This window comes from Saccopteryx leptura, chromosome 2 (assembly GCF_036850995.1).
Source record: "Saccopteryx leptura isolate mSacLep1 chromosome 2, mSacLep1_pri_phased_curated, whole genome shotgun sequence".
Lineage (NCBI taxonomy): Eukaryota > Metazoa > Chordata > Mammalia > Chiroptera > Emballonuridae > Saccopteryx > Saccopteryx leptura.
In genome coordinates this window covers 326,062,847-326,084,213 of record NC_089504.1, presented here as the reverse complement: position 1 = coordinate 326,084,213, position 21,367 = coordinate 326,062,847, and the positions used below count along the sequence as shown (strand labels likewise).

Here is a 21,367-nt window from a genome sequence, read left to right as displayed (position 1 = left end):
GGCTCCTTGGCCTCTGCCCAGGTGCTAGAGTGGCTCTGGTCGCGGCAGAGCGACGCCCCGGAGGGGCAGAGCATCGCCCCCTGGTGGGCAGAGCATCGCCCCTGGTGGGCGTGCCGGGTGGATCCCGGTCGGGCGCATGCGGGAGTCTGTCTGACTGTCTCTCCCGTTTCCAGCTTCAGAAAAATACAAAAAAAAAAAAAAAAAAGAAGAAGAAGAAGAATGCTTGTTTCTCAGTTAGCCCAGTTTACTGAATAAGTGTGGTATTAATTTCTCGTTAAACTTGTCTTGTTAATCCTTGGAATGTCAGAAAGTCCAATTGTGACTGGAAGAAGCTACCAGCCCATTGCTGGTGTTGGGATTAGTGTCTCACCCAGTTGAACATAGTTAATGTCTTGAGCTCATTACACTCGAGGTAACGTTCTTTTCATTTTGAATTTCCTTCAAATCTTAGGATGCTAAGATCAAGTTGGACTATCTTCTCTTCTGGCAGTCAGCTCTGTAGCTCTGGCTCTGACACTTAAACATGTTTGTTTTATTCCCCATTGTTAGCCACCATCAGGGTTAAGAATAAAATAAGAAATGACTGCATGGTACCAGTCTTAGCCATTACTGAACAATAATTTTCACTTAGGCCTGCAGCTTTATGTAAGTGACCTATAATCCCAAAATTTTGGGGTAAACTTATTAAATGAACTGCTGTACAATAAGAAACATCTACTGAAATATGTCACCATTTAATGTCATTATTACAAAACGTTCACCTGGATTAGATGGTGATATTGGACGGTCCGTTGCTCAAAGGAAGTCTGTCTCTGGTCTAGAGGACCCTAAACTTTCTTGTGAATGTTTATATCTTGGGATGGGTGTTTCTGATGAACATAATGGTCTTCCTTCCTGGTGGGTGCTTTTTTTTTTTTAATTTATTGATTTTAGTAAGAGAGGAATGGAGAGAGAGAGGGAGAGAAGAACAGGAACGTAGATCTGTTTCTGTATGTGCCTTGACCAGGGATTGAACCAGCAACCTCTGCGCTTCAGGACAATGCTCCTAACTGAGCTATCTGGCGAGAGCCTAGTGGGTGTTTTTTAAAAGGACCTGATACTGTGTCTAGGTCAAGGGTGAGAGCGATTACTTTACACATTATTTTTTGTTGCCAATCTTTGTCTAAGTACTAATGATGACAATGGAGAAAATAATACTTGAATGGAAAATTTCCAGGTCAGGATAAACTAATGGAGACAGTCATTTATGCATACTATGTTTGCTGTTTCATATCCCAGAAAGGTCTGGTTTTTGTACTTTATCACAAGCAGCTCAGAAAGATTGTCATTTAGTGATCCTGAATGAATAATTACTTACTAACCATATTTTCTAATCTCCAGATTAGAGAACTTTTCTTACAGATACTGGGTTTTTTCCCCCTATTCCCTTTCTCACTTTCTCTCACAGTATAAAGATGAAATCAAAAAGTGGTTTTGTGTTTTTTCAACAGGATCTGTAGTTAAGCAAGACAGTGACTTTATTTTCACTTATTTATTTTAGTTTAACCTCAAAAGTTAAACCTGGGTTTTCTTTCAAGGAAATAGGTTGGTTAGGTGGCCAGTGTTCTCATTCTGTCATGAAGCTTTTGTTGTTAATGTTGAGACTTTAGTCTGGCTATTTGCAGAGTAGCATTACTCAGGGCATCTCTTAGGTTTTTAAATATTTCAGTGGGTCATACTAATGATTGAAGTACCTCAGAAAGAAATGTGTTTTCTCTGTTAGTAACAATAGTAAAGAAGGTTTATGTAGGAAAATCTTATCTTGGTTTCCCTACCCATTATTATCTATCTATTCTTTCCTTCTGTCTTTTTATGGTCTTTTCTTGGTAATTTTAGAACAGGGTGGGTTTTTGGGGGTTTTTTTCTTGTGGGAGAGACAGAGAGAGTCAGAGAGAGGGACAGACAGACAGGAAGGGAGAGAGATGAGAAACATCAATTCTTCATTGTGGCTCCTTAATTGTTCACTGATTGATTTTTCATATGTGCCTTGACCATGGCATTCCAGCAGACCGAGTGACTCCTTGCTCGAGCCAGACTTTCTGACATTCTAGCAGACCGAGTGACCCCTTGCTCGAGCCAGCAACCTTGGGCTCAAGCTGGTGAGCCTTGCTCAAACCAGATGAGCTCGCGCTCAAGCTGGCAACCTCGGGGTCTCAAACCTGGGTCCTCCACATCCCAGTCCGATGCTCTATCCACTGCACCACCGCCTGGTCATGCTAGAACAGGATGGGTTTTAGATACAAAAGTAAGTTTACAGTTGTATGTGAAACACAGAGTTGTCTGACCTGTGGTGGTGCAGTGGGATAAAGCATCGACCTGGAAAACTGAGGTTGCCTGTTCGAAACCCTGGGCTTGCCCGGTCAAGGCATATATGGGAGTTGATACTTCCTGCTCCTCTCTCTCTCTCTCTCTCCTCTCTCTGAAAATTGAATAAATAAAATCTTAAAAAAAAAAAAAAGAAGGAACACAGAGTTTATTCCTTTTTTTTCCCTTTTATTTTTTTTTTATTTTTTATTTTATTTTTTCCATTTTTCTGAAGCTGGAAACAGGGAGAGACAGTCAGACAGACTCCCGCATGCGCCCGACCGGGATCCACCCGGCACACCCACCAGGGGCGACGCTCTGCCCACCAGGGGGGCGATGCTCTGCCCATCCTGGGCGTCGCCATATTGCGACCAGAGCCACTCTAGCGCCTGGGGCAGAGGCCAAGGAGCCATCCCCAGCGCCCGGGCCATCTTTGCTCCAATGGAGCCTTGGCTGGGGAGGGGGAAGATGAGAGACAGAGAGGAAAGCGCGGCGGAGGGGTGGAGAAGCAAATGGGCGCTTCTCCTGTGTGCCCTGGCCGGGAATCGAACCCGGGTCCTCCACACGCTAGGCCGACGCTCTACCGCTGAGCCAACCGGCCAGGGCTTTTTCCCTTTTATTAAGTGAGAGATGGGAGGCAGGGAGATAGAGACAGACAACCGGGATCCACCTGGCAAGCCCCCTACAGACAATGCTCTGCCCATCTGGGGCCACTGCTCTGTTGCTAGGAACCAAGCTATTTTAGCACCTGAGGCACGGCCATTGGAGCCATCCTCAGAGTCCAGGACCAACTTGCTCTAACCATTTTAGCCATGGCTGCAGGAGGGGAAGAAAGAAAGGAGGGGCAGGTGGAGAAGCAGATGGTTGCTTCACCGTGTGCCCTGACTGGGAATTGAACCCAGGACTTCCACACACCAGGCTGATGCACTACCACTGAGCCAACTAGCCAAGGCCCAGAGTTTATTCTTGTATTATTATTTATTAATTACCATACAGACAACTGTAAGCCTAACCTTTGCTCCACCCTGTATTCCCTTTAAATTCTATTTTGCTTGTTAGTTCTCAAGCATTTTGTCCCTCCTCTTTGCTTTATGCCTTAGGATAGGTCTGTGTCCTCTATTCTGTGACTATATGCTCAACCAGACCCTGGATTTATAGTCACTTATATAGCAACTTTTCTTCCCACTCAGATGTGTGAATTCGCTTCCTTAAATAAGTGAAAACAATATGATACGTACTTGCATTGTCTTAATAAATCCTATCATGTGTTTTACAACTCTGGACAGTTGGAGCAGACCTCTGGTTGGGGGATTGGAGAACCAGAAAGTATTTCCTGCTTTAAAAATGTTTGAGAAGCCTTCTTCCCAGCACAATGATGCTGAGTACTTCAAAATTCTTTACCCTGTGATGTGGAAAGTAGTAGGGGTTGTAGAAAAAGTGTTGTAGGAAATGCATATCTGCTCCAAAAGCCAGAAGTCCCAAGCTTTTATTTATACAGATGTGGTCATGAACTATAAAGACTATCCCTGAGATGGGGTAGGTCTAAGTATGAAATGGAGATTCTTTAAGAAAATATATGATAATCAAAGTAGGGAGGAGACTAAGAAGCTTTTTGGGATCTGGTCATCTTTCATATCCTACAGATAGGAAGGGGAGAATAAAAATTCACTAAATATAAAGGCAATTATTTCAAAGTCCAAGTAGTGGAAACTAGAACCTAAACATGTATGTTTTATGTGGTATGGTATTAAGAACTACTACTACAAATAGCTCTGTAAATTTCAAATGGGACAGACCTTTATAAAAACTGCATCTGCAGTTTTTCAGTTTAGGTGAAAATTATGTGGATCAATTTAGGGAATAAAGTGACATTCTATTAGAGGAGAAATATTTTTCTCACAAATTTTTCTTAACAATTTTTAATTTTTTAGGCAAGGGAAAACCTGGTACTGAATAAACTATGGATTGTATTGTAGGTACTGCAATTTTTCTTACAATCCATCTAAGGATTCACCATGTTTAGATATCGTGGAATGATTCTTGGTATAGCAAGAAGATAAATGGTTTGGGGTATGGAATTGTCAGAATATGAGATGGTGTTTTTATTTAGTGTGTGTTTATAAATGAATAATTTGTTCTTGTGTTTCTGCTTTGCACCTCCTGGGATGCTGAACATTTGGTTTGTGGAATGAAAACCACCAGGAGTGGTTCCATTTGCTCTCCATTTTGCCTTCCCCCCCCCCCAAAAAAAAGTGGGAGAGGGAATGGGAAACCTTTAGTCCCTCTATTATTTAAAACCTCTCAAAACATCATCTATTACTTCTTTCTCAGAATCCCTTAACCCCTTTTAATGGTCTCTGATGATTTCTTCATAAAGAAAAACAGTATAGTGTTGATTCATAAATACATTCGGAATGTTGAACCTGAATGAGAAATGTAGGCTTCTTCTCCTAGTAGCAGCGTCCCCTGGAATCATCTTCACCATATTGTTTGGAATTCAAAAGAAAACAAAACCCAGGAAGTTTGCAATTTTCTTTTTATTAATCCAGCTGTGTTTACTTTGTTTTTATTCCTTTTCCCCCATTTCAAAGTCCCAGCCACCCCAGTTTCTTTTAATGTAGATGTGCATGTTCTTTTTTACATAAACCATTAGGATCAATTGTGTGGCCGGGACCCTACTCTCACTGATGAACTGCTGAATATCCTCACAGAGCTAACTCAACTCAGTAAGACCACCAATGCCAAAGTGGCTCTTCGTGCCCGCCAGGTAAGGCCATGTGTTGTTTATCTTAAGGGAGACATGATTTTCATAGATGAGGCCACAAGCTTTTACTCAACCACCTTACAGAGATGCAAATTTCTATGTCCCATCGTCCTCAGAACAAATGTTTTCATGTGGTATATGTTTTTTAAAGAGAAAGAAAAAGATGAACATTGAGTCTCTTTAAAATAGGAGCCCTTTCCCCACAAAAATCCTGTTGTCAGTCCTCACCCTTCCTGCTAGCCCTGTGATGGTAAATCAGGGTCGTGTGGAGGAAGGCAATAGATTCGGTATTTCTTCCCAAAGGAAGCTTCGAAGCAGGTGAAAACTTTTAAGTTTATAGGAAAAAAATCATGTGTGGAAAGCAGAAAGATAATGAAATGAATCTTAGGTGCTAGCAATCAGAACAAGCCTGGAGAAGTCCTGTTAGTTTCACCCTGTAGTCTTCATTTCCATTCCAAAAGGTTTCAGCAGGGAAGCCAAGAGTTGGCGCTCCCTTTGTGTTTCCGTGCATGGGCTCTGACAAGGAAGCGGCATTTGAAGCTGTTCAGCGACCTTCTGCTTTCTCTACAATTGTATCCATGTCACTGAACTACTCAAAGTTATTGAACCTCTCAGTGACCTGCTGAGAGTATTCAGGTCCTACCGTGTCCCTCTTTGTTAGTCACACTGCTTTCACTCTCTCTGCCCTTCACCTGCATGGGTGTTACATCCTGACGCCTCTTCCTTGATACCAGTACCTGCGCTGTCAGAGCAGTTTTCCGTAGTCTTTCTTTCTGCTTCAGAGTTGCGGAAGGCTAGCTCTGCTGCGTCCACCTTCCCCACAGCTGCTCCCTGCCAGACCTGATTCCCAATTAACAGCTGGTCAGGCAGCAGGACCAGCAGCTTTGCAATGGTAAATCACATGCACTGATGGAACTTGATTGAAGCTGTTTTCTCTCCCTTCCCCCTACCCCCCATGGGAAATTGCCCACAACGCAAATCATGGTGAGAGTCAACTGACATGCAGTATTTGGCATTGGCTTTATGTTACAGGACCTAGAAGTTGTTTTACTTGGTCTCTGTTTTATCTTTGATGCCTGCACTTAGAGATTTATATTTATTGCCTTTGTATCAGAGCTGCCTATTAGGAGCCTAGGATAATCACTCCCTCAGGAACTTATGCCTCTTATTTTGCTCTCACTCTAGGTTCTTATTGCCTCCCATTTGCCATCATATGAGCTTCGCCATAACCAAGTAGAGTCTATCTTCCTATCGGCTATTGACATGTACGGACATCAGTTTTGCATTGAGAACCTGCAGGTATACTTGTAGCCCTTTTCTCCATCTCTGTACTCTTGTTCCCTTTATTCCCAAGCATAGTTTAATTAAGTAATCAATCAATCACTTTCTCTGTAGTGAAGTTATATACCTGGACTTTCTAAAATGATTTATACTTATGAATATTTTTTCATTAAAAATTCTGTTAGAATTGTGGTTTAGGCCTGACCTGTGGTGGTGCAGTGGATAAAGCATCAACCTGGAACGCTGAGGTCACCCGTTCGAAATCTTGGGCTTGCCTGGTAAAGGCATATTTGGGAGTTGATGCTTCCTGTTCCTCTACCTTTCTCTCCCTCCATTTTCTCTCCCCCCTCTCTAAAAATGAATAAATAAAATCTTTAAAAAAAGAATTGCAGTTTAGCTTCAAAGTCATATAGGCCTGCCTTGATAGAAGTGTATGAGTGAAGTGTACGTCTTGTGCTTTAATTTTATTTTAATGCTTACTATTAGGCTTTATATAGAGGCAATTTTATATAGGAGTATGGACTAATTTTACTAATTGGAAGGACCTTAACTGTTATTTTTTAAAACATTTTCTCAGGAATGAGTTTCTATTTGTCTACCTTAACATAAGGATAATATTGTTGTATCTAGCCAAGGGAACCTTCAGCCTTCCTGTTCAATTCTTTCTGGGGAACCTAGAGAGGAAACAAGGATGTTTCTGTTTATTTGGTTCATAATTGAAATAGAGGGTTTCAGTTGGGGTTCAAATCTATGGTTTACCATAAGTGAAGTACCGAGACAATATTTAAGAAATTGAGTACAGATATATGTCAGAAAGAATAGTAGTCATAAACACTTATATTAGCATATAATTTATACACTGTTAATACATTCTGAGAATTATATATATTAACTCTTTGAATACTTACAACAGCCTATGAACATAGATATTATCCCCATTTTGTAGCTTGAGGAAGCTGAGGTGCAGAGAAGGTAAGTTCATACATGAAGTTCAGACAAAATGCTCAGATTTCACCAAAATGCTTCAAATGCTAAATATTGTCCATCAGAATTGTTCTCTTTTGGATGTAATGGTTTAAATTTGTCTTTGTACTTTCTAGAAACTCATCTTGTCTGAAACATCCATTTTTGATGTCCTACCAAACTTCTTCTATCACAGCAACCAGGTAGTGAGAATGGCAGCTCTGGAGGTAAGTTTTCTTAGTAATGTAACATGACTTGACTTTTTTCTTGGTTTCTAGTTAATTTCTTCTGTTTATTTGACTATCGTGTCAGTTTCTCTTTTTGTTTTGTTTTGTTTCATTTGGCTTTAAGATTGGTTCTTAAGAGTGGAGTGTTTTCCTCTGAAACTAGTGCTGAACTATTGTCTTTCTTTACCCAAGTGTTTCATCTGAACTTTGAGCTCCAATTACAGGAAAACAGCAGCCAGCATTTTATAAATATCCCTACTTCCTAGGGATATTTGATTCTCTCATTTTATAATGAAATGAATTAGGAGAATTAGGATTCCCTATAACACAAGAAGTGAAAATATATGGCTGATCAGAGCATGTACATATTTGTGATTTAGGGTAAATAAAATGTTTTTTAGTTATATTCTGAATTCTCAAGCAACTCTTATGAAATATCTCATCATGAGAAAAAAAGTAATAACATTTAATGAATTGTGTTTTAGGTTCTTTATTTTTCTTATTCTTGAGAAAATGATGTTGAAAAAATAACACTCAAGCCTGACCAGGCAATGGTGCAGTGTATAAAGCGTCAGATTGGGACGTGGTGGACCCAGATTCGAAACCCCGAGGTCACTGGCTTGATTGTGGGGTCATAGACGTGATTCTGTGGTTGCTAGCTTGAGCCCAAAGGTCGCAAGGGGTCACTTGCTCTGCTGTAGCCCCCCCCCCCCCATGAAGGCATATATGAGAAAGCAATCAGTGAACAGCTAAGGTGCCGCAACAGAGAATTGATGCTTCTCATCTCTCTCCCTTCCTGTCTGTCCCTCTCTGTCCCTCTCTCTGTCTCTGTCAAAAAAAAACCCGAAACAGTCAAGGTCCTTCCAATAGTAAAATTACCCCATACTCTTATATAAAATTGTCTCTACATAAGTTACTTCAGGAAGAAGAAAGTGAGACTGAGAGGTTAAGTGACTTATCTAAATTCACATAGATAAGTGGAAGAGTTTGTATTTGAATCGGAATCACAGACGTTTCTGTTTCCACTACAGTTTACTACCTCATTAAGCACAAAAATTCCAGGCCCTGAATGAATACCGTTATAAAATTGCCAAGTGGATGCTGTTTTTTGAAGATGAGGAAAAGGAATGTTTTAGATGCTCTTATGTAATATGACATCACTACAGGCTGTTGCAGACTCCCTTGAGTTACTGTTTTTATTCCGTGGTTAGAGTATAATGTATCCTACTCAGTAAATACAAAGTATTAAAAATAGCTGAGTATTTTACAGTATTTTTATGTCATTTAATAAGAAGTTTCCTTCTGTATCTCACATGCTGATAGAATCCCATGTAGCATTTTATGTGCATGGCAAATTGTGAAGGGTGCAAGGTTAATCTGATGGTTTTTGCTGAGAGGTAGCCTGTTACTGTTCTTTTAACTCTTGAGTCAAGTAGTGTGTTTGAGATATATATCAAATTATGCCTTACTGCTTTTGCCTCATGTTTGGGGGATATAAATAATCTAAAATTGATTTAGGGCAATGGGAAAACCAAACAAAACAAAAAATTAAGGTCCAAGATAGTAAAAAGTTGAACTATACTACAATTCTTTTCTGTCTTCTATCTTCACTTATTGTGGGGCAGCTATGTTAGGCTTGCTCGTGGGTTTACCAGCTGCAAGCCCTTTGCCTGATTAGTGCGTGAGCACTTGACAGAGGCACGTGTGCATGGCCTATATAAGGCTATGAGTGTTTGCATTGGGGGAGTGGGGAGTGGGGAGTGGGGGTGGGGGTGGGGGGGAGGATGAGGGTGGGGGGTGGCGGGTGGGGGTTGGGGGTTGGGGTTGGAGTTGGAGGGTGGCGGGTGGGGGTGGAGGGTGGCGGGTGGCGTGGATAGCAGATTGTGGAGTGTGTGTCTGCCACTGTGAGGGGCCATTTTTTGCTGTTTGTTTTGCCTGAGAAGAGGTTTTCCCTGCCTGTTTGCTCATCCACTGTTGTGAGACTTTATTAAATGGTAACGGCCCAACGCTTTCTAGCTCCAGTTTCTCTACTGTCTACCAGAATCCAATGTGGACCTGCTTGGCCTCAGCCATGGGCATTACACTCCTCAAGTGGCCCAGAATCAGTACCTTTCATTTTCTCACTGCTTGCTTTTTATCTTCTTTTGAAAAGATCATGAGTGCCTGACCAGGCCGTGGCGCAGTGGATAGAGCATCGGACTGGGACACGGAGGACCCAGGTTCAAAACCTCGAGGTCACCGGATTGAGCATGGGCTCACCAGCTTGAGCACGGGGTCACTGGCTTGAGTGTGGGATCGTAGACATAACCCCATGTTCGCTGGCTTGAGCAAGGGGTCACTCGCTCTGCTGTAGCTCCCCCGCTCCCCGCCCCCGCCCCCCCCCCGTCAAGGCACATATGAGAAAGCAATCAATGAACAACTGAGGAATCGCAATGAAGAATTGATGCTTCTCATCTCTCTCCCTTCCTATTTGTCCCTCTGTCACACACACACAAAATCATGAGTATTGAGTTAATAGTTGTGGTTCTATGTGCTCCCTTTTGCTAAAGAACAAGCCTTCTCCTGAATTTAGGTTAGTATGAAAGGTTTATGGCACACCTAGAGGTGTCCAGCAGAGGCAGCCTAGGTTTTGTTTCCATTTATAGTCATGGGTGTAGTTTTAAGATCCCAGCTTCATTCATTAAAGCAAGGTATCATTGTACAGAGCCTTGAGACTTTTGTCACCACAGCCCACCTTCTGCATCAGATACCACTTTTCAAGACTGTCTTTTTCATGGGCTAACTATCTCTTAGCTTCTGTTTTTAAAGGGTATTTACTGAGGATTACTTTCTAACCAGGTGTATGTTCGAAGGGCTTATATTGCCTATGAACTTAATAGTGTACAACACCGCCAGCTTAAGGACAACACCTGCGTGGTGGAATTCCAGTTCATGCTGCCCACATCTCATCCAAACAGGTGAGTTTGAGCTGGTACGTGCACCTGAGCCAGCTACCACTGCATCAAGAGGGTTCAGGGGGACTATTGTGTATGACAATTCCACGGTTTTTAAAGCTAGAAATGTGGAGTAGAAAATGGACACATTTAAACCTTAAGAGAAGAGCCTCTTTAGCTCACTTTTTTTTTTTTTTTGCCTTAGACCTAGAGAGATAAAATATGGTCTAATTAAGATAAAAGTTTAGATTCATTTTTATAAGGTCACTGAGGATACATAATTCCTTTTTTTTTTTTAAGTTAGAATTTACTAGCATTTTACTTGCTGGAACTTTGCCAGAAAAATCACTTTTTTTTTTTTTTTTAGCAGTTTAAGTGAACTCTTGGAATATAAAGATATCTTGTGTGGGATGCTTTTCTTTTTAATAGGTTTGCTATGGGTTAAGGTTATACCTAAACCAATTTTCTTATCTCCCTAAAAAACACACCTGAATTTAGCAGTTGACACAGTTTTGAAATCACACTTCAGAAGCAAACTTAAATTCAAGTAAATTACTTAATTAAGCCTTGCTAATTCTAATTCTATTTTTCCCTTCCTAAGCCCTAAGAAAACAAATAAAATGTACATGTGGAAATGTTTCAATGTTGCTTTGGTTTTAAAATGAAAATACTTTATCTTGTATACTCATTTGTTTTTAAACTATTCTGAGGCAGTGAAAACCTAAGAATTCACCCACTCATATGTTCATCCCCTTTTGTATTTTCATTCTTTTTAGTAATACCACAGGAAATAGAAATACCACAGCCAATCTTAAGCTGCCCTCTCCATTTCTTCTTTATAGCCTTTGGTCCCTCACTTTATATTACAAAGTACTGTGTCTTTGGGGATCCTTAGTTGTAGACACCAGAAATAGCTTTGTTCTGAATTGCCACTTCACCCAAAGCAGTAGAAACCCTTCCTAGAGACAAAGAAGTCTGTGCTGAGACTTTTGGCCACTGGATGCCACTGTTGATCCAGTGGAGGTTGGCAGATGAGCAGAGAGGTATCTTCAGGAAAAGTACTTCTCCTCTTTGTCTCTGAAGATCCTTTCACTTCTCTACCTCAGAAATACCTTATGGCTGGCAGGGAAAGCATATGTCCTTGATTTTGCAAGCGTCTTTTCATACATTTTTGCCTCCGTGGATTTCAGAATCTCATTTTCTAGAAACGAATGGTCGTCCTTCAGTGAGCGGCGAAATACTCATGGCACACATGAGCTCAGCCCTCAGTCGTCTTTCTTTTCCCGCATCCCTTGAATAACTGTGGAGAGCTACAGGCTGTACTAATGCTCTTTGAAATTCTCAGGACATTCCCCTTTTCTTCCTGCTCTCTCCTCCCTCCTCCCGTTGGGCAGTGATTTGTAGTCAGTGCGGAGCTGCTTGTGATTTTTTTTTCTCCTCCCTGCTCCCCTTGTCTTTCTGAATTGCTCTCCCTGCCCTACTTTTTTATTTGTGGCCATGTGTCAAGTTTGGTGAGGGATAGTCGACTGGAAGATGAGAGACATGCTTCTTAACTGTTAAGAAATCTTACCTTTCTATCTCAAGGGTATGAATCTTGATTATTTCTGATATGGTTTCAAAACTTGCATGCCTGTACCTCCTAACATCTGAGGCAGGGGTCCCCAAACTACGGCCCGCGGGCCGCATGCGGCCCCCTGAGGGCCATTTATCCGGCCCCCGCTGCACTTCCGGAAGGGGCACCTCTTTCATTGGTAGTCAATGAGAGGAGCACATTGACCATCTCATTAGCCAAAAGCAGGCCCATAGTTCCCATTGAAATACTGGTCAGTTTGTTGATTTAAATTTACTTGTTCTTGGCCCTGGCCGGCTGGCTCAGCGGTAGAGCGTCGGCCTGGTGTGTGGGGGACCCGGGTTCGATTCCCAGCCAGGGCACACAGGAGAAGCGCCCATTTGCTTCTCCACCCCCACCCCCTCCTTCCTCTCTGTCTCTCTCTTCCCCTCCCGCAGCCAAGGCTCCATTGGAGCAAAGATGGCCCGGGCGCTGGGGATGGCTCCTTGGCCTCTGCCCCAGGCGCTGGAGTGGCTCTGGTCGCGGCAGAGCGACACCCCGGAGGGGCAGAGCATCGCCCCCTGGTGGGCAGAGCATCGCCCCTGGTGGGCGTGCCGGGTGGATCCTGGTCGGGCGCATGCGGGAGTCTGTCTGACTGTCTCTCCCCGTTTCCAGCTTCAGAAAAATACAAAAAAAAACAAAAACAAATTTACTTGTTCTTTATTTTAAATATTGTATTTGTTCCGGTTTTGTTTTTTTTACTTTAAAATAAGATATGTGCAGTGTGCATAGGGATTTTTTCATAGTTTTTTTTATAGTCCGGCCCTCCAACAGTCTGAGGGACAGTGAACTGGCCCCCTGTGTAAAAAGTTTGGGGACCCCTGATCTGAGGTATGCACATCCTCCTGGATAAAGACCAGACTTGGACAGACTGTAATTCTGTAGTCTCTTGAAAGTCTTCCTTGGGTGAGTGTATATAAAATTGTACACTGCGGGATTATTACTATCATCTTTATTATTGGTGTAGATTTAAAAGTAAAGATAAGGGCAAATAAAGGAGGAAAGATAAAAACCAAAAAAATGTAAAAGATTACTTTAATGCTTTTTGACATCTAAAGTCCCTGTTAGTTTAGAAATATAAAATGCATGGTCTGATTCCATCACAGGATGATATATTCCATTTAAAGTCTAATTTATTCAATCATTACAACTTGAGTTTTGTTTTAGAAGGTTTTATATTTTTTGTTTTTTTAATTGATTTTAGAGCAGCAGAGAGAGGCAGGGAGAGAGTGGAAAGAGAGAGAGTGAGTGAAGCATTTATTTGTTGTTCCACTTAGTTGGGCATTCTTTGGTCATTTTCTGAATGTGCGTTGATTGGGAATCGAACAAGTGTTTTTGTTGCAGTTTGGAATTGTGACCTTATTCTGACACCAGCTGGTATACTGCATTTCAACTGTGATACTAACCACATTGAGTTAGAGCAGATGCCACAAGTTAAGGGCTCAGTTCTCCATAAAACTACTGCTACTTCAGATGGGGCCACAGGTTGGGTTCCCAGGCCACTACGTTTTTGACCAACCGGCTTCAAATTTGGGGCCTCCCATGACCTGCTCAGGTTTAACAGTTCTCTAGAACAACTTGATAGAACACAGGAAAGCACTATACATACTTAGGATTACAAAGTTTTTATAAAGGATACAGATCAGGACCAGCCAAATAAAAAGACACATAGGATAACGTCTGAATGGGTCCTGAACACAGAACTTTTCTGTTCTTTCTCAGTGGCATCAGGGTATGTCATGCTCCCATCATATCAGTGTGTTCATCAACCAAGACGTTCCATTGAGCTTCAGTGTGTTTATCAGGATTTCATTACAACAGCATGATTGATTGAATCATAGGCCACATGATTAAACTCCATCTCCAATCTCTCTCCTTCCACAGAGGTCCAGCAGTCTCAAAGCCCCCATCCTTCTAATCACATGGTTGGTCTTTCTAGTGAGCAGCCCTGTCCTGAGTTATTTCATCCCTCAACATAAATTCAGGTGTGATCCCAGGGGCTCATGAATAATGAAGATACTTCTATTACTTGAGAAATTCCAAGGATTTAGTCTGTCTTAGGAACCAGGGACAAAGGCCGGTCAAAATCTTTATTATGTAATAGGCCTGCTTTCCTTACCTAAGAATTCTAGGGTCTCTTAGTTTTAGCTAGTTTTGAGCCAAGTTCTAAATTTTTTTCTTACTCCAGTACTGTTATTCTTTTCTATTCTTACTATTTTGAACAAGCAGGTAATAAACATGTTTTTTAATCTACAGAAATAAGTTACAAGAGACTATCTACCTACCAGTGTCCATCCCAGTCTTGGTCCTGTAAGGCTCAAAGACACGATTATGTCCACTAACCTCTAAGTTAATGATTCTCAGAATTATCTAGGAAGTGTTATAAAAATACACATATTGGGGTCCTGACTCCAAAGATTCTGATTGATTTTGAACGAGTCCAGGGACTGCTCTTTGAAAAAGCTCGGAAAACTGAGGAACAGCTACAATTGAGAATTGCTACTGCGATACCAGACCAGCACTGTCTGACAGAAATATTGCAGTCCCCTTTTTCCATGGCGCATACATTCTAAGCCCTAGTGGATGCCTGAAACCACGAATAGTACCAAATTGTCTATCTTTGGGATTTTTTATTTACTATTTTCAGACTTTGATTGACCGCAGGCATGGAAAGTGAAACTGCAGATAATGGGGGAACTGCTGTATAATGCAAGCCACATATGTAATTTAAAATTTTCTATTGGCCACATTTAAAAGGAACAGATAAAATAACTTTAACAACATTTTGTTTAACCCATTATATTCCAGATACTATTGCAATATGTGATAAATTATTAATGAGATATCTCCTATTCTTCATACTAAGTCTTTGAAATTTATAGTAAATTTTATACTTACAGCATGTCTTGATACAGATTTCAAGTCTTCCTAACCACATGAACAACTCAACACTAGACCACAAATTAATTATTACTATTATACTAAGTCCTCTTTGTTTTATGTTAATAGTAGTAACCCTTGGAGGGATTAACAAACCAAAACTCGTTATTTTACTTGTTCTTAGTAGTTACAGGAATTATCCATACCTGATATTATAGATACTCTGCTATGATATTTAATGCATGCCTTGAAAAATACTTAATGTGTCCTGGCCGGATAGGTCAGTTGGTTAGAGCATTGTCCAGAAGCACAGAGGTTGCAGGTTTGATCCTCAGCCAGGGCACATACAGGAACAGGTCAGTGTTCCTGTCTCTCTCTCTCCTTTCCTCTCTCTCTAAAAAATCAATTTAAAAAATAAACATTTTTAAAAAAATAATAAATTTAATGAAAATAGAGAATGCAAAACAGGATTTTATAATATTTTTCCCAATTGCGATTAATAAGCCAAAAAAATCTTGAGGGAGAAAATAGATACATTCTTTAACCAATTTTTGCATTTTCTTCCTTGGCTTTTGGTTTTCACATTCCTAGCCAGACTTTCATTTGAAGTAGACTGTATGTATCCCTCAAGTCCTTAGAAGTGACTATCATTCTCAGGTGTATTATCAAAGAAAGACTACAGTCTCCTGTTGTGTGTGGGGTCAACTGGTAGAATTCCACTTCTGCAGTTTGTTTTTGACTAGTGATTTAGCCCTTAGGTTGGGATGAAACATGGCTTTCTGTCTGCATACTGACAACAGCAGAGGATTTTTTCACGACAATGTCTTTGACATTTTTTGGGTTGAACACCAGTGACCCATTAGGACACATTTTGATTTTTGGGGAAGTAGGGAGAACACAAGTAATTTTCATTGCAAATAGTGGAGCAGCCTCTAAGAAGGGAGAAGACATCCCCATCCTTTTTTTTTCTTAGAACACTTGGGTAGTTAGTAGCCAACATGTTACCTTTTTATTTTATTTTTTATATTCATTATAGGTCTTTGTAGTGCTTGAAATTTTTAAGTACTTTAATTTTTTACATTTATTTTACTGTGGAAAGAACACTTAACATGAGATCTACCCTCTTATAATTTTAAGTGTACAATATTGACTTTAGGTACAATGTTATACAATAGATCTCTACTACTTACTCATTTTGCTTGACTGAAACTTTTGCTTGACATTTACTTACTCTGTGTGTCAGTATAATTTGTGTTTTTTTCCAATAGTGCTCTTAATATTTCAAATCTCAAGCTTTGCACAGTGGCAGTATCGTAGCCAATGAGGTTTATCGAAGGCATGCTTATTGCTAATTGAAAACTATTTATAATCTCAGTGACTTTCTGCATCTTCCTTTTTGCTAGGTAGGCTTCTGTCAAGGTATGTTATCTTCTTGATCTTCTACCCAGGACTTCCAAGTATTTTTTCTGGGAACTGTAATTGTAATTTGTTTGGCATTCCCAGGTCTTATTCATCAGAGGATCCAGTTATTAGAGCTTCATTCAGGGAAGCTTCTGGTGTAAATATAGCCCTTTCTTCATAAATTCCCTTCACTTGAATAGCAGCAGCTGTAGAGATTTTTCTGACTTAAGCATAATAGGAAACCTATACACATGTGACATGTGTATGTGTATGTTTATCTTCTTAGCATTTAAAGGCTATGTCCTACTGTATGTGAATTTTTTGAGGGAGGGGATTTTTTTTTAAGGTGACTTGAAACAAGTTAGCAAATGGTTTTTAAAGCAGAAGTGAATGAGTACCTCCAGCCATTTTCTTGGTGCAGTAATAATCAGGACGGCTGTTCTGCACTAAAAGAACGTTTTATCATTACCCACTCTTTTCAGGACTTGATTCCCTTGTCTAAGATTCCATCAGCCCAGCTCTTTAGCGAGTTCCACCAGTATTTTACATGGATTAATCCTGGAGCTCAGACTATATCATTAAGCATTCCTTTTTCTCTTTCTTCTCCAGTTAGGCTCTGAGTTTAGAGCAGGCGTCCCCAAACTACAGCCCACTGAGGCCATTTATCCGGCCCCCTGCCGCACTTCCAAAGGGGCACCTCTTTCATTGGTGGTCAGTGAGAGGAGCACTGTATGTGGTGGCCCTCCAACAGTCTGAGGGACAGTGAACTGGCCCCCTGTGTAAAAAGTTTGGGGACCCCTGGTTTAGATCCTGAGGGATGTGTGTGTGTGTGTTTGTCTTCCTATTCTGGAACCCTAGTTTATCACTCACTGGTACTAGTGACAGAAAAGCTTGTTACACTAAAGCATCATCCTGAACATCTTTATTCTTGCCAGTTCATCAAATCATTTGACATTCAGGGTTTCACTTAGCTTTGGGCATATTAAGTTATTGAGAATAACCTGGAAATAGATAAGTTGTTTAGTCAGCCTATATATTTGATCTTCTAAAATATAGCTATATTCATATGAATATATGTAAAGTGCATTATTCCATAAACTCTGGATATACATATGGCTATATATTATGACAGTCTGGGAGTTTAAAATTTAAAACTCCAAATGATTTTCATGAGTAATACACATTAACATAGTTCATTAAAAAAACTTTGTGATTCAAATAAGAAGCATCAGATTGATGCAGGAGATGAAGTGTATTTTGTATGTTTCTATACACATGTAATGGGTGAGGAGCTATTGGTGTTTATTTCCACCTATTTCTTAGATGGAAATCATGCTTTAATAAGTCGATTTGTATTGTACCTTCTCTGCTGTTTGCTCCTTGTCAGTTTGGCCTTCTTTGTTATAATGTTTTAATTCAAGTACTTTCCTTTCTTCATGTCTTATACCCAGAAGAGGTTGGCTGTGTTCTCCCCTGATAGCACATGTTTAAGACATGACTGAGTTTAGGTTGCTTGGCACTTTCAGTGTTTATCTGTCAGTGGGTGGCCTCTGGACCTTCTTTTTATGAAAAAGGTTGTGAGAAAGTTTGGGAATCAGAAGCCTTCCATGTGACTAATCACCAGCCTGCTGCCATTTTTAAGAATTCTGATAATCTTTGACACCAGAGGTTAGGTCCTTCTTTGGATCATACTGAGACACTCAAAAGTCACCCAACTTGTAGCATTTTTTAGCAGCAGGAGCACTTGGTTGTAGTTAGCAGGCCAGAAAGAGCTATAAATAAATAAAATCCTACAGTGCTTGCTTCCTTCATTCAGGGTAGTCTACTGATAAGATGCAAGCATCTGGGAGAAGAGAAGATTCTCAGCAGGTTTAAGTGCTTACTAAAGTGGTTTCCCGTATCCATGGCTCAGCTGCGAGTCTCTGCTGTGTTATTTTGGCACTCTAGACTTGTAAGCTTGGAGAGTCGAGTTTAAAACTCTCAATATATCATTAGAATAGCCCAAGGTCTCTTCTTGTCATGGAAGACTAGCTGATTCCAGGGGGAAGGAAAAGCAGCATCCAGGGCACCTGTAAATCCCTGTAGTTTTGTGCTGTGGGTTTGTAGCTAATTATACAGCAGGCAACAGAAATATGCTATAGCTCTGTTGGCATACTTGTTTCAGAAAGAGCAAAACCTTCCAGCAGAGCAAAGAAGTGGCTTTGAAGGGGCTGCAAATGAATGAATCAGTGATCATTTTATTGTAAACTAAAGCTCTGCAGTGGAATCAGGGCATCTGAACTGCAAGGAGATGGTGGTGGTGGTGGCGGGGACCGGGGGAGATAGTGGTGGTTCACGTGTGTTTTGCAGCTCTTGATTTGGATTCTCCTGCAGAAATACAGTCACTCAAGGAGACTACCACTGGTCACAGCCAGTCAAATTGTTCTTTCTCCTAGAGTACTGCTGTTAGTGACTGCTAGTAGGTTATTCAGCCGACCTCTTCTGATTCTGCTTTGCTGCCTGATTTCAAAAGGTTTACCCTATCTGGCTCTCAGTCACAGCTTGATGTAACCACTGCTTGTTTGCATGCATCCCCATCATTTTCATACAGGGTCTTTTTTTCCCCTTTAAGTGAGAAGGCAAAAGAATCGGGAGCATTTTTATATGATAAAAGATTTATGTAGGGCCAGCAAGAATCAAGCAAAATGAAATTCAGCTGGAAGGGATGGTAAAAGGCTCAGAGAACTTGTGACTGCCAGAGAAGTCACTGTTCCTTAAATAAAGAGGGTTCAGCTAGCAGGCAGCTACTCTGACTTTGCATTCATATTGCAGCAGGCTCTCCAACCATCCCAGGCAGGCAGATCAATAAAATCAGAGGTGACTTAATGCCAAGAACTTCAGAATTCAAAGGATTTCTCTTGTCCTTCTTTAAATTTATTCTATATTGATGTGGAATGCTAGCCTCAGAAATTGAGACGAGAAATTGCTGGGTTTAGATTCTGGTTTATGACACCATATTGAACGATACCCTTGGAAAACATCCCCTTTAGTTTCTCAGTTATTGCATCTGCAAAATGGAGCTGTTCTACTGGAAGGAAAATGATTCCAGTATTTATCAAGGCATTGTGAATGAAGGTTCATCATAAGCCTTTTGAGTAGCCTAAACAGCAAATGTCTTACAAAAAGTGAACTTATTTCCCATGTATTTGAAAATGCACTTGATTGCCTTATCAGTTTGAGCAGTTGGATTTTTGCATGATGTGTGTGCAGTGGAATGTGGTAGATTTTATTTTGTTTTTAGCTACATAAATGACATATTTGACTCATATACATTCTCTTCCTTGATTGTTTATTTTTGTGCAGACCATGCATGTAGCTTTCTAGTGTATCACAGTAGTGTGCAGTATGCCACATTGGTCATATTCTTAAATTGATCCAGTAGCCCCTGTATAGAGTAACAAAATATATAAATGATTGTTATGGACATGGCTAGGTATTTACCTAGTAATAGAGAATTTATCCTTCTGTCCTCCAGCCCCACAGATTCTTACTGTACCAGAAAGGAAAAGCTGCCTCTAAATTTACCTCTTACATAATTGATTTGGTGCCATTCCTTTAAAAACTGGAGATGTTGGGAGTTTTTGTTCATACCCCATACTGTGTAGATGGTGCACAATTTCTATAACAAAGCAGTAGGGGGCTCCCTACGAGAGCTGGAGAATTGATGATGGAGAATGGCTAGCTTTTTGTTGGTGGCATTCTTTTTAATTCAGGCCCTTTTCTGCTGAACACTTGCTCCTCATCCTGTGAAGACTCCCTAAGGGATCAGAGTGTAGCTACAAAAGCAGCGCTACCATTTTATTAGTTTAAGAAATTGGTTAACAGTTGAGAGAGATTATACTGGTTTCTAAATTCCAGAATCCTGGATAACTGGAGCCTGAGATTGCTTTGGTTGTGGGGTTCTCTCTGAATAGAGTGAGGTTCATGGAAAGGGAGAATCTTTTATATCTTAAAAGGAAGACTTTCCTATATGTTCCTTAGCACCTACATTTAGTTTTCTTAGTTTCAGCTCCCTCTGCTCTAGAACCCATACATATTTATTGTTGTTGATGAGGGCCCAGTGCATTATAACTAAGGCTCTCTTGTAAAATGAAACCTGTTCCCCTGAGAGGCTCAAAAAATCCAAACAGTAAAGGGGCAGGTTTTTTAAGTCGGAGCTTGCTCTTGCTGCCTTATGAATTCACTCTTGTGATACAGGTTTGATGCAGAGAGCATTGCTACTAACAAATCACACGAGGTGTACAGTTTGTGTGCAGTGATATGTCACAGCTTTTTATTTATACAGCCAGCTCAGTCTATTCTGCTCCTTTCACTGCCATGGAAAGTGCATCATTTTCCTCCTTCTCTCCTCCTTCCCACATATCATCAGCACCACCCACTATGTTCTGCCCATTAAGTCCTCTGTGTGCCAGAAAACTCCAACAATGATTAAATGCTGATATAAGGGTGTTAGAAGGTTAAGATGTCAACCAATCAACCTCCTTACAATACTCCTAAATTGTGGGTGGTAGGTATAACTTTGCCCTTTTAACATAGGAAAGAGGGGGTTTTATTTGTTTTGTTTTTTTCAGCTAAGGAAATGACTGATATCATATTAAGAAACAAAAATTATTGGTGGCAAATATCAAAGAGAATGCAGGAGACTTGCTTTGCAGTTTCCATAATTACCCTAGTCTTTCTATTATGATTTTGGCACATTCTTTATTGAGAAAATCTAGGGCTAGCCAAATTTAGGTAAGGTTTTATTTATGAGAGGCTGAGAGTTTTTAAGCTTACAGCAAAATTAAAAAAAAAAATTTTACCAAGAGAGACAGACAGGGAAGGAGAGAGATGAGAAGAATCAGCTCATAGTTGTTCCACCTTAGTTGTTTATTGATTGCTTCTCATATGTGTCTTGACTGGGTGACCCAGCTGAGCCAGTGACCCC

General features: G+C 40.6%; 1 protein-coding gene and 1 pseudogene across 8 annotated transcripts in view; both read left to right on the top strand.

Moving 5' to 3' along the window:
- ACACA (acetyl-CoA carboxylase alpha) overlaps positions 1–21,367 on the top strand; it is a 328,759-nt gene that overhangs the window by 175,404 nt on the left and 131,988 nt on the right. For all 8 annotated transcript variants that reach the window (XM_066363215.1, XM_066363212.1, XM_066363211.1 and 5 more), the window contains 4 exons: positions 4,997–5,110; positions 6,293–6,406; positions 7,489–7,578; positions 10,417–10,535. In XM_066363215.1, coding sequence (XP_066219312.1) covers positions 4,997–5,110; positions 6,293–6,406; positions 7,489–7,578; positions 10,417–10,535 — 437 coding nt within the window. The remainder of the gene's footprint in view (positions 1–4,996; positions 5,111–6,292; positions 6,407–7,488; positions 7,579–10,416; positions 10,536–21,367) is intronic.
- On the top strand, positions 16,292–16,406 carry LOC136396380 (U4 spliceosomal RNA; annotated as a pseudogene).